Source organism: Centroberyx affinis, unplaced genomic scaffold (assembly GCF_046629955.1).
Source record: "Centroberyx affinis isolate AG114_WGS23_722 - 3 ecotype Tasmania unplaced genomic scaffold, CSIRO-AGI_Caff_v1 ptg005379l_1, whole genome shotgun sequence".
In the NCBI taxonomy this organism is placed as follows: domain Eukaryota; kingdom Metazoa; phylum Chordata; class Actinopteri; order Beryciformes; family Berycidae; genus Centroberyx; species Centroberyx affinis.
Window position 1 is genome coordinate 270132 of NW_027282687.1, and position 13937 is coordinate 284068.

At 44.6% G+C, this 13937-nt stretch overlaps 1 protein-coding gene across 1 annotated transcript in view; it reads right to left on the minus strand.

Moving 5' to 3' along the window:
• Positions 1-11556, minus strand: part of LOC139667227 (cadherin-4-like) — a 29620-nt gene extending 18064 nt beyond the window's left edge. The window contains exons 1-3 of the mRNA XM_071546658.1: positions 11538-11556; positions 9232-9315; positions 8139-8311 (exon numbers count right to left, since the gene is read on the minus strand). Coding sequence (XP_071402759.1) covers positions 8139-8311; positions 9232-9315; positions 11538-11556 — 276 coding nt within the window. The remainder of the gene's footprint in view (positions 1-8138; positions 8312-9231; positions 9316-11537) is intronic.
• Positions 11557-13937: the final 2381 nt, after the last annotated feature.

Here is a 13937-nt window from a genome sequence, read left to right on the forward strand (position 1 = left end):
GCCTGTCTCCAGAACAAAGAAATGTAGGTGGAATCTCCAAAACCGCGCAAAGTATCTTTTTACACTGCAAAACCCCGCCTTGGAATTTGGAAAAACTCTAAAACTCTGAGTTCTTTGTCACCTTGTGCGCTTCATGCCCTGAGCTTCATACTGGAAGCTACAATGCCGATCCAAACTTAGAGAACTAAGTGCTTCACGCTCCGAGCTCTATGCCGGAGGCCACGAACGCCGACACCAACTCCAAGACCAACAAGCCAAGACTTAGCACGAGCGGAGATTGTAGCTACTCTTTGTCACTAATGTGATCCTGCCTTTTTACAAGCTGTTCATACTATGAAGTTGGCCTTGCTTTTTAATAGATATCATCACCAGAACCGCGAAGACTGTTACAAAGTTAATTTAAGAACGAGTTGTTAATCCATTAATTAGTAAAAGTTAGAGAAGCCAGAAGCTCCAGTCAACTCTCTCAGCTGACCATCGACCAGCCTGCCGAAGCCTCCCGCTCCATCCTGCCTAGAGTCCGGTCGACAGCGGAAAGCCAGTCGCAGAGACATCCACCTGAAAGAGCATCTTTTTTCAAAAGACCTGCTCCAACGCCATCGTTCGCCGTTGCCAGGCGACCCGACTATTGCCGAGCTTACCAGACTCGCTGATCTTCGGGAAACCTGCTTCTACACGGTGGAAACCTCATGATGGACCCCCGCAAGTAGGCTGAAACATTTTCCATGTCTTTCTGCTGAGAGTTGATGCAAAAGCTTTACTAAAATTATCACTTATCCCAATCAGGAAAGTTAGTATAGTCTGATTAATCCCTTAGAGCGACCCGCCTCATTTCTCCGGTTTATTGATCTAAATTGAGATAACACTATTTACTGTTGCCAATAATTATCCCTAATTCTCATTTAATTTTCATTCCAATATTCCTTTCCTTCTCATTTTATTTTCATTTCATTTTCATTTTCATTTTCATTTTCATTTTCATTTTCATTTTCATTTTCATTTTATTTCATTCTCATTTCATTATTCAACCTATAGTTTAGTGTTTTATTCTGGTTTATCATCTGTCCATTTGTCACACATTTCACCCGTTTTCATGTATTACATGGTTTGTTTGTTTGTTTGTCTATTAGGTAGTTAATAAATATATTAATTCACTATAAAGTTGGTTGTTCTGTATTTCCTTCTCTGCAGAGAAAAGTAATCCCTGAACTGAAAAGATCTCATGATCTTCAGACTGATGAGTAAAGTAAAGGTCTGTTTTTCCTTCATCTATGAAGGTGGTGCTCCTACGAGTGTAATTTGATATCTTGATCAAAGTTTCATATTTCCAAACCTTTACTAAATTCTAAATTTGATATTTTCGACTCTACACGCTACACTGTACATCTCCTTTATCTCTCACTTTCTCATTCTCAGTCAGGAAGGTTGCAGTTGATTGTTAGATCAGTCAGACCATGAAGCCGGTTAAAAAACCCAGCTGAGTCATTTAGAGTCCCTCCAAGTCATTAGGAAGCACAAAGACATGTTAATCTGCTCCAAACCAGCCCTATTAATGAAAACTCAATACAGGCTGCCCTTTATTAGACTCATAATGAAATATCAATGCATCTCCTCTCATAAAGCGCGTCAGTAAATAGAGCCTGCAATGAATCTGTCTCTCTGCTTTGGTTCTTTGGTCAGGTAAAGAGAAGTGAGCGGAGCCGAGCCAGCAGGTGGAGCTCTCACACAGTAGCGGATGTGGGCTGATGCGTCCCATCCTGCAGGGTTATATCACTCATCTGAGGGTAGTCGAGAATTTACGGCCCTTCTAGTGCACATACGCATCCGCTAATGCTCCAATTGTAGGAATGGCTGGGAGTACACACACACACACACACACACACACACACGCACACGCGCGCGCGCACACACACACACACACACACACACACACACACCCTTGTACTTCATTACCCTAACCCAAACCTAACCCTAATCCAATTCTAACCTTAACCCTAAAACCTAACCCTAAAATAGCCCCTTGAAGAAGTGAATACCAGCCGACCTCACTTCACAAAAATGTCCTATTTAAAACTCAGATTGGTTCTCACAAAGATAGAAGGACAGGAACATACACACACACACACCCACACACACCCACCCTCAAGCAGAGTCTGCTCTCCAAAAGTGGCTGCCCTAACAAGCCAGTAAAGGGCTCTCTAATGAGTCCTATAGAAGCGCTGAACAGAAGCTCTCTCTGTTAGAGTCCAGCGCTGGGAGGAAATAAACCTTCTTGCAACAGCAACAGCCGGCCTCTCCCACAGGCCTTGAGCCTCATAGACTTAATCTGCGGGGGCTGAAACCCATCTGAGGCCACAGCAACACCTATACGCTGAGCTCCGCTGACGGTGAAACCCGATCTCTTTTCACAGGGACTAAATTAGGTAGTTTAACACCTGGGAGACTGAGGAAAGAAAGAGGGAAAGGGCTTCAGGCTATCAGCAACTCAGTGCTCGCTACTCAACAACTCAAGCCAAGCCGGGGCCCGGGCTGGTTGGAAAAACCTGTCTCGTAGTGCCCACTCATGGATTGTAAGCAAATGGATTTGGGTGCCAGTGGGACTGCTCTTTGTTAGCAAGAACAAAGTAGGGAAAATAATGGTCTGGATTTGAAAGGCGGTGTCTGACAAGAAAATGGAGAGGAGTGCTTTCCTGGCAAAACATTTACAGTGGTGAATTAATTATACCTGAGCTTAGCGTGCGTTTTTACTTGGTGTGCTGGACAGGACCACTCACAGTGGGAGAGAGGGAGAGACGCAGAGCATGGAAAACTGAAGGGAACTAGCACTTTCCTTATTTCTTTTGTGGATTGGGTTCCGGCCTGTCAGGCTCCTGCTGACCACAGTCATTAACTTGTCACTTACAATCTACTTCAAATGGCCAGGCACTCATGGCTAAAACTGTAGAGACTGGGTTCCTTCCTTCCCTTGCTTTCTACCGCAACCCTCGCTACCTGCCTCCATTCATTCAGTTTAGTTCAGTTGAATTCAATTCAGTTGATTCAGTTCAGTTCAGTTCAGTTCAGTTCAGTTCAGCCACTTCACTTCACTTCACTTCACTTCACTTCACTTCACTTCACTTCAGTTCAGTTCAGTTCAGTTCAGTTCAGTTCAGTTCAGTTCAGTTCAATTCAATTCAATTCAATTCAATTCAATTCACTTCAATTCAATTCAATTCAATTCAATTCAATTCAATTCAATTCAATTCAGTTCAATTCAATTCAATTCAATTCAATTCAATTCAATTCAATTCAATTGGTTCAGTTCAATTCCTAATCCATGTTGCCAATGCAATGCTCTGCCATTAATGGAAGTTAACATAACTATACTGTACAGTATATCAATAGCATAAGTTAAAAGCAATAACAGTGAAGAAACAGAAATACTCACAGTGAAATACATATCTAGACACATGTTATTTTCTATTTTCTCCTCTTATCACAGATAGCTACAAGATGTGCAGCAAAGTCTGTTTTGTTTTCATCTTCATCATCCATGTCTCCCTTCCTTCCTTTCATCCGAGCTCTCTCAGGTTTGGGCTGAGTTTTATAATAACAGGACATAAACAGCTCACAGACTACATTTGGTTTTAAAGAGAACACGGAACGATGGTGGCTTTTTGCAGGCAGCGCGTTGTTCTCTGAAGGCTTTCCTCTGAATTCTATTGTACAGACATACACCTCCACATTTACGCAAACAGCTTGCCCCTCCAGACAGTGAGTCACATATAAACAATACAAAGCATACTGCAACAATAAAGCACGAAGACTGGGTCAAGAGGTTAATTTACTGTTCGAGTAAACATTACGATGGGCAAGACATGTTATTTAAGGAAATATGAACATGGTGTGCTTGTTGGTGCCAGATGCAGCGGTTCCAGCATCTCCGAAACAGATAAACAAACTAGGCTGCATCCAGTCGGCAGCAGTTCTGGGGGCAAAAACTCCTTGTTGAAAAGAGAGGTCAGAGAAGAACAGCAAGACCTGTATAAGCATAGTATACAAATAACAACTCAGTCCAACAGTGGGAAGGTCATCTCAGACACGCAACTTGTTGAAACTTGATGCTGATGGGCTATAGCAGCAGAAGATCATGCAGGGTTCTAATCCTAACAGCTAAGAGCAAGAGAAAGAGCCTAAACTGGGTGACTGAAGAGTGGAGAAACGAATCCTGGTCCAATGAATCCTGGTTTCTGTTGCAACATGCTGATGGCAGGGTGAGAATTTGTCATTAATAGCATGAATCCATGGATCCATCCTGGCTGAAGTCAATAGTACAGGTGTGGGAAATGTTTTCTTGTCACACATTAGGCCCCTTAGTACCAACTCAGCAATTTTTAAACACCACAGCCTGCCTGAAAAGTGCTGCTGACCAGGTGCATCCTTTCATGGCCACAGTCTACTCCTTTTCAAATCGATACTTCCAGCAGGAAAATGCTCCATCTTCTCAAGACAGTTACAGGAACATGACAGTGACTTTAATTCAATCCCCAGATCTCAGTGAGGTGGAACGGGACGTTCGCGACATGAGCGTGCCATCAAAAAATCTGCAGGAAATGCATGACGCTATCAGAACAGAATGGACCAAGTTCCCTGTGGAGAATTTCTAGCACTTTGTTGAATCCACGTCTTGAATAATACTTAATAAGATGGATATTGAGTGGATATTCACCGAGTTCTCTTGAGTGGATGTTGACTAGAAGCAGTCTACATCCACCTACAAGCACCAATGCTCTTCATTCAGCAACCCACTGTCTGGCTTCAGGATGACTAACTCCTGGGTCCCGGGCGACTCTACGGTGAGTTAACATAACTCAGCATCTCTGAGACAGTAAAGCTCCAGGCCCATTTAGGATGCCGGCTCTCCGAATCCCCAGTCGGGCCCTACAGATCCTAATAGGGCCAGGATCTGGGCACTCATGTCCTCGAAGCGGTCCAGGCGATGTCCTAATTGACGCTGAGACGGTCCAACCTAGAGCTGGCATCAGCCTGGCGCACAGCGAGGGAACCGTGCCACACCACGCCACGCCACATCTTGCCATGCCATGCCTGTCCAAGAGGCTCATGGGAGACGAAGACAGCCTGGGGTAATGAAAGACAACAGCTCTGCCTGCCAGTGCAGCCGGTGCCAGGGAGGGAGGGCACAAAGGGAGATCAGCTACGCCAGCTGTGGCACAACAAGGTCTCCTGAGCCTGCTGAAGCTCTCTCTCTCTCTCTCTCTCTTTCTCTCTCCTTTACACACACACACACACACACAGCTATATAGAGCCTGTATTTAGCAGGAGGACCTTTCATGACAACATTCATTCGCTAACCCGGCACCCTGACCATAACCCTGCCCACTACATGCCTAACCTTAACCTTTAACCTAACCTAAAGTTAACCCTTACCCTAACCTAAACCTCATTCTAATCCTAATCCTAATCCTAATCCTAAACCCAAGACCTAACTGTAAAGTAATTTAAAGAAAAACAACAACCAGTGGTGGAAGAAGTATTCAGATCTTTGACTTAAGTAAAAGTAGCAATACCACAGTGTAAAAATACTTTGTTACAAGTAAACGTCATGTATTCAAAATCTTACTTAAGTCAAAGTACAAAAGTATTAACATCAAAATATACTTAAAGTAGCAAAAGTAAAAGTAGTCATTATGCAGAATGGCCCATTTCAGAATCATATATATTATGTTATTGGACTATAATTATTGATGCATTAATGTGTTCATCACTTTAATGTTGCAGCTGGTAAAGGTGGAGCTAATTTTAATTACTTTATATACTGCTAGGTAGCTTAACCTATAAAAATATATCATAATTTATTAGTTGATTTATAATTTGTATTAATAATCTAAATCTGCAAAGTAACTAGTAACTAAAGCTGTCAAATAAATGTAGTGGAGTAAAAAGTACAATATTTCCCTCTGAAATGTAGTGGAGAAGAAGTATAAAGTAGCATGAAATGGAAATACTCAAGTAAAGTACAAGTACCTCTAAATTGTACTTAAGTGCAGTACTTGAGTAAATGTACTTAATTACATTGCACCACTGACAAGAACACACACACCTCCAGACACAGACCCCTGATATACGAAGGCCGCGGAGAGTCAAACACACACGTATATGGCTGAGCCCGGCTTGTTAACCCGTGGGCAGGAACAGGAAGAGGCACCTGAGGTCACGGGAGGTAAGGGGTCGTGGGCGGTGAGTGTGTGAGGATAATTGGTATTCCGCGGTGTCGGGGCTAAGTGATACCGAGCTAACCTCCATGTACCCCCTGCTCTCCTCAACACGAGAGAACCTGCTTCACCCCGTAATTAGCACATGAATATTCTAATTAGACATCAGCACGGTGGATGAGGAGGATTAGCTAAAGCAGAGAGTGTGAGAGAAAGAGAGGGCGAGAGAGAGAGAGAGAGAGAGAGAATGTGCGAGTGTGGGGTTACATAGTTCTTTACAGCAGTCTATTCATAGTGTGTTCAGAGTGTCTATACAGTCGGTATTGCATATTCATGATTTTGTGTATCAGCATGTGTATGCACTGAACATTATTTGCATGGATCCAGTGTGGCACCTGGGATGACATTTGCATATTCTGCTACCTCTCACTGCGTGTACAGCTTTACGCTTGTTTTAACAACAAACATACCTGGCTGGGAGTGTGTGTGTGTGTGTGTGTGTGTGTGTGTGTGTGTGAACGCAGGGCCACATGTCTGAGTGTGTTTGTGTTGATGACCCTGACAGCAGGTGGGTGAACTCCCAGGTGTGTCCCAGTTTTAGTGGGAGGATCAGAGGCAGGTGGGACTGAGCCTGGCTTGATGTGTCCAGATTAATGAGCTTTCCCTCACTCACATCAGCTGCTACTGCTGCCGCCCGGGCCAAGCTGGAAACAGGGACACAGAGCTGGCCCGCATTCGCCAGACTCATTTATATTGTCCCACAAATGTACCACGCTATCATGCCATGCCAACTCTGTATAAAACTTGGATAAGCGACGAGCATTGATGTATTGTATTCTTCTGTTATCAAAAGCTGGTTTTGTTTTTGAGATTTTACCCGTAATTATTCTCCGAATACGCTTGCCTTACTGTTGGTAAAATCCCGTTTTGATTTCCAAATTATTGTCTGGCCGGGTTTAGTGCTGAGAGGGACCAGCGGGACTTCTCAGAATATAAACATTATGAGACAGACTCAACGGTGCTTTTATGTCGGTAGTAAAATCAGCCAACTAAGTTACGAGGATCAGATTATTATCATAATGATGTCCTATAAATTTGAATGTTTATATCATTTTTCCAGTCGTAGTTTTCCGTGAATGTTGGACCACAGAAGATTGAAGGATGAATGTGTGTGTGTGTGTGTGTGTGGGTGGGTGTGTGGGTGTGGGAGAGACAGAGAGAGAGCAAGGCCGCAGGGTGAACAGTCTGTCATGAAAGACTACAGCCCACAGCCACCTGACGCAGTCTGGGATAAACAAAAGCCGACCCTGCGTGACCTCGCTCATTAGTAGCATAAGATGGAAGATGGAATGGGGACATTGCTTGTGTGTATGTGTGTGTGTGGGTGTGTGTGTATGTGGCGGCGGCGGTGGGTGGGTTGGTGCGCAACTACAGACACACGCATACACACACCTACAGTAGATGAGACAAAAGAAGACGATGAATAAAAAGCGCCCCTGACCTCGGAGAGAGGTGTTGGAATCACATGGCCATTACAGCCTGCTCTACGCATTGTGAAAAAAACATTTGATATTAGCCTGCCATTTATATTCAAACTGAAAAAGAAAAACATGGAAAGGATTCTGATGTATTTTCTTAAGAGGCTGTAATGCCAATGAAACTGACCCTGATTGTTTTAATGTTTACCCCCTGATGGCTGAGACCTTAGGGAGGAGCAGCTGGCCTTATCAGTAAGTTGTTAAGGTCTAAAATGCAATGCAGAGACTCATCCACATAAGGTACAGCATCAAATCAATGTACCATGACCTTATAAGACTGTGGCTGACGGCTAATTGGGTGGACACAAATGAGAGGAAGGATAAAGACACTGAGAGACAGTGACGTGAAATACACACCCGACACGACCCCTGACCCCTTGACACTGACCTCTCTGTCGAGGCCGGCAGCCACTGTGACTATGTCTCCGGTCTCGCTGTTGATGGTGAACATGTTGGGGATGGGGCTGTGGGGCGTCTGCGACAGGATGCGGTAGCGCACCATGCCGTTAGCCGTGGTGTAGTCGTCCGAGTCGTTGGCCGTCACCTGCATCACCGACGAGCCTGTCGAGAGAAGGTTCGTTAGTCAGGGAGTCGGGGAGAGAGAGTGAGAGTCACCTGGATAGGAGATGACAAATATCTGCAGACCCAGCGCCCCTCTAGATCAAGTTGAGGAAAAAGCAAGACAGGAAAGCAAGCTGGCGACATTCATTAAAATACAATGATGTCATTTTCAAGGCCCTTTCCACACACATGCTCTGGACGTTTTCTCGTGAGCCCATTAATATTATCATTTGTAGAAAACATCCTACGAGACGGCACTCAGAGAAGACAACAAAGTCCATTTATATACACGGAAATCAATCAGACTTTCGCAAATTGCAGTGACATTCTCTGTTCTTCGGCAACAAACTTTTTAGAGTGAGGGCTATTACAGGGCAGACCACGCAAACACACACTAAGTCTGTTAAATAAGCCCCTATTTCAAGCTGCGCTGTTTTGTCTTCTGTATATAGCAGACTAGCGGGGCAAAGTTTCCACCTCTGCAGAGTCCATTTAGTAATGAGTAGCACTGGGTCTTCTGCCATTTCCACCATCCATTATTTCAGCCTTCAGCGGCACCGCGGCTGCCCTTAATGCTCCGATGCTCTCTCCCTATTTGTCTTGGAATCACGGATAAACACTGCCATTTAAGGCAGACAGGGGAGGGATGGGTGTGTGTGTGTGTGTGTGTGTGTGTGTGTGTGTGAGAGTGAAAAACAGAGTGTGGTTGTGGCTGTGTCTGCTTATGTGTATGCGCGTCTGTGTGAGTGTGTGTGTGTGTGTCCACTGCACGTATCGGGGGTGAAAGGCCCGTGTCCCCCCCATCTTCCCCGAGCAGAATTATTGATTTGCACGAGCTTGTCAGCCGGGCTCACAAATGCGACCAGGCAATTAGGAGCACTCTGTGCAGGAAAAGGGAGAGATCACCTCGCCTCTCTCACAGGGCTCTGGGAAAATGTCACTTTCCATCAGGCAGCCATTTACAGGCTGCTGCTGCTGCTGCTGCTGCTGCAGAGAGTAGCAGACTGTCAGCTCACAGGAGGGAGGACAACAGAGAGAAGAGAGGGTTGAAGCACTAACATGCTTGAATGCGAAGACAGTGTAAGTAGTGAAAAACAGAGGAGGAGGAGGAGGAGGACAAGGACATCGGAGAGAGAGATAGGTGTGAAAGGGAGACAGAGTGGTAGCTGCGATTCCTACTGTAAAGACTTGAAAGCTGTAATTGCTGTAGCATTTCAAATTTAATGGAAACAGAGATCCCACTGTTTTCATGTTAGCGGGTACAACTCAGACTGCCTCATTGGGCATGATGGTGGGTGGTGGTCATGCTGAGCAGGCGCTAACCTAGCAGTGTGCAATTATTACAGAAGCCATCAAAATTAGTTGGCAAGAATCATCATTGTTTGAGTACAGCAGGAGTAAGACTATGTCAAGTTTTGCCTCATCACCTTCCAAATGATTCATGCAAGTAAAAAATAAACAAAATACTGTAATATACAAAAAAATATACTGAAGTGCTTGTCTCAGCCGAAAGAGGAGAGCTGCTGGATTTGAGGCAGGCAGGATCAGAGGTCCCCTATGGGTCTGAGCAGCTACAGGTGTCTCCTCAGCCTGACTCTAATAATTGGGTCTAGATGGCACCATCATTCCTGTGACAGCCTGCATCGACAGGATAATTGTAGCCTAGAATTCTATTTCAAACTTCATTAAGTTTCAAAGCAGGATTTGTCACTTTGCCCAGCAAGGAAAAAAAAAAAAAAAAGATAGAGAGACCAAGGAAAGACAGAGAGAAGAAAAACAATTACCGCTATTCCGCCGAGGACAGCATCAATATATGAACAACCTTTCAGTCCGACGGGGAGGGAGAGGAGGTGATGTAGGGAATCACATGTGAACTCTGCCATCGTTCATTTCAATAAGGATTCGGTAATATGATGATGGTGCGCTCTCAGACCAAAGAGGGGTGGCCATGCCTGAAAGAGTTAACCTCTGAGCCTGTTTAATTCCTCTGTAATTTGAAAACTAATTCCAAATCCTAATTGCTTTTCCACCAAAACTGCTGGAGCTGAAAATTTAACTGGTGACAGGCACGCATGTTGTTGGCCTTTTTGCTCACATGGGGTGGGGGGGGGGGGGGGGGATCGAGATCACCGGTGAGGTCTATCTGCTGCCTAAACATTAGTCAGCCAGAGTCAACATCTGCCTCCCAATTAGAAGAGAGATAGAGGAATGTAGAGAGGAAGATGGATAGAGAGAGATATCAGTGACAGGGAGATAGATGCAAACAGATGCAAAGATAGTGCAGGAGGAAATTGCTAAGCAGGAAACGAAAGTGGAGGCGAGGAAAGAGGTGAAAGGGTTTATAAAGAGCGCTAAAAGCAAAGGCACAAAGAAAAAGAGAGGGAAAGGAAAAGAGGACAAGAAATGGAGGGTAATAGGAGAATAATAACTATCATCAGGGGAGAGAGTTTGCCTTGCAGTACAATAGACAGACAGAGAGAGAGAGAGAGAGAGAGAGAGAGCGAGGAAAGGAGGAGAGATAGATAGCGGCGTGAGCGAGGTAAGAGAAACAGCTGAAACTCAGTGCATCTCGGGGGGCTGAAGTGATGAAGGTGACACAAAGTGGTCACACAGCTGCCTCTAATGGAGCCCACCACTCTCTGAGGACCAAATGACACGTCGCCTCCACCCACAGCTCCTCACACCAGCCTGCCGCGGCTTCAGGAGAAACCCTCAAACGCAGCCGCGACAAAACGAGCCCCGAAAACCGCCAGCAGTCACAACTCCACGCTTAGGCCGAGATCCTTTAGCCGATCAAATGCACGGGTCGCTTTTTGGAACCTTGGATCCTTGTAAGCAATTGAAATTGTTGCCGTGAAGAGAACTTCTTAACAGGTATGCATGTGGATCTGGGATAGCTAAGTTTGGTTTAAAAAAAATAAAATAAAAAATTACTTCAGTTTTTCATTTACTTTAAACCTGCAATAAGCGTTATCAGACCTTATAACCAATCCTGAAACTAATGTGTGCTATGGGGAGGTTTCATCGAGACATAATGATATAAACCAATACTGTTGCTGTGTTCATCTTTTTTCTAAAGCTTGTTGTCATCATTTAAAAACTAGCTTTGCTCCTCCCTTGCTGTTTAAAAGCAGCGCTCTCCCCCTCCCATTCCTGAAAAAAAATCTTGTAATGGCGCAATCATTGAAGCGAGCAAGTAAACTTGTTAAACTAGTAAACTTGCTACCTGCCTCTTCACTTGTCATTGTGGGACATGTAAACTTCAGCGGGAGAAAAATCTGGCAAAGACTAGTAAACCAGCGAGACAGGTACATTTAGCTATTAGCATTTATCCTTCCATTTGTCCTTCGTAGACCTCCATAGTGTAGTGGCTTTGCTGTGTGTTATTTACAAATGTGTTGCGGTTTCTGTCACCCTCTAGTGGTCAGAAAAATCACTTCTTGCAGCTTTAATCCACTTCCATTTTATAGGAGTTTGTCCAGTTAAATGCATCCATCTATTTCTGAGAGACTGTTCATTCATGTGTTTTCTTTATCCGCTTAGCCTATCCCAGAATACGGGTAGAAGGGTTGAAGGCAGGGAAACATCACAGGGCTAAACACAGATAGACAACCACACTCACATTCACACCTATAGGCAATTTAGTCTCCAATCAACCTGACTTGACTGGAGCACCCAGAGGAAACACCCTTGAGCACGAGGAGAACATGCAAACTCCATAGGGAAAAAGCCGAGAATTAAACCTGCATCCCTGTTGTTATGAGACATTGATAACCACTGAGCCACCCTACTGCCAGGAACTATTCATTTGGACCTAAAGTCTTGGATTGACCATCACTGCGACACGCATGGACTAGCTGTAAGGAACACACTAAGAAACACTTGGTACGTTTTACACACACACACACACACACACACACACAGACACACACACACACACACACACACACAGTCGGGGTCCATTACCCTGATTGAAACATCCCCGTGCTCCTCCACCTCTACTTCCCTCCATCCCTCCATCTCTCCCCTCCTGCGCCTATTCCTAATTAGCCCCCCAGGCAAGACGGAGAGAGAAAGTCTCTTAAATCTCTCTCCAACTGTTAGCAAACTCTTCAGGAGAGAGAGAGAGACGAGCCCACCACCCCCCCTTGGGAGGGCAAATCGAGTGTGAGAGAAGGCACTCAGCTGCTGGTTTTGATCTTGCACTCTCATTTCAGAGGGCCTTTTTGAAAAAGAGGGTCCATAAAAGGGAACAACTTGCTGTCAGAGTCGGGGAGGGAGCGAAGGAGAAGGGCAGTACATCACAGGGCAGATGTTCAGAGTACACTGCAGACTCAGAACAAGGAGAGCTTTCTGAACAAGTCACGCCATGTTGGCTATCATCCTTTTCTGAGGCCACTTAACACAGCTTTTCTATGCAACAACTGTCTAATGTCACAGCCCAGAAGATTTTGTAAAGTGACAGTTTATTTTGGTGACCTCACTTTTGCATGACGGGGAGATGGCAGTGGTGTTTTATGATGTGTATTGTGTGTGTGAACGTTTGTTTGTGCTTTATGCTGTTGTGAGTGCGTGGGCTGTGAGCCATAGGTCAGAGCGTGTGGATTTTGTTCATCATATTACATGAAAAGAACTATAAATCTACCTGCACATATTTAACTGGCAGCACACTCATTATGCTATCTGACTAGCAGGTCTCCTGGGGTAACCCTCCCACGAAAAATTCAAATCCAGATCCAATCCCATTTGTTCCTCATTAATATCAAAACAAGAACTGAAAGCGATCAGATAGCTCATTTTGTTATGTACTATAATTGTTTGATTACCTAGACGGATCAAATTCTATTAGCTACAAGTTCATCTCCTGCAGAGCGGGGGCCCTGTGGCAGCAAATGACAACCGGTGCCGTTTCAAACCAATCCTCACTGACAGTTAGATCAGATCGCACACTATGTTACGTCTGGTGACAGTGATAAGGGCGGTTCCCTGTAGGTCTCCGTCTTTGATGGCTTTCACACAGCGCTTAGATGGGAAGATGTGTGTTGTAATGCTTCAGAGACCCTTTCATATCTGGGTCTTGTAGATACAGAATGTGATACTACCGGAGCTTAGAGCATATCCTCACATCCCCCCCTTTGCTTGGCATTTGCCGTTTGGGGAAAAAAGAGACATTTTGTCTAATGGTGCCAACTTTTCTCATTGGGCAACTGTTCGCACTGCGTAAAGTTTTGTGGTTCTTACGCAGATTGAGATCCACAGCTGTTTCTACAGACTTGGACTGTTCGATGTGCGCGCTGATTATGTTGGCCGTGTCTCTCCTGTGCAAAGGTTTATTCAAACCCTTAGCTTCTTTGTCTTTCCCATTGGTATGGTGGAAAATCAGGCCATGGTCTTTTCCCTTTTTCATGTCTTCCTGCTAAGGCATTGCTTTTAAATACATACATACAATACCTTTAATTCAGTTTTCGTTAGGATGATGGCACATGGCAACGTGCCATTGTGACATGAATTGACATGACAAAAGACAAAAGACAAAATCAAATAACAACAAGGAGTCCGGGAATTAAGGGGTAACAATTTTGTAATTATGAGAGATTTATAAGGTAGTTATGTTGTAACTGATTTT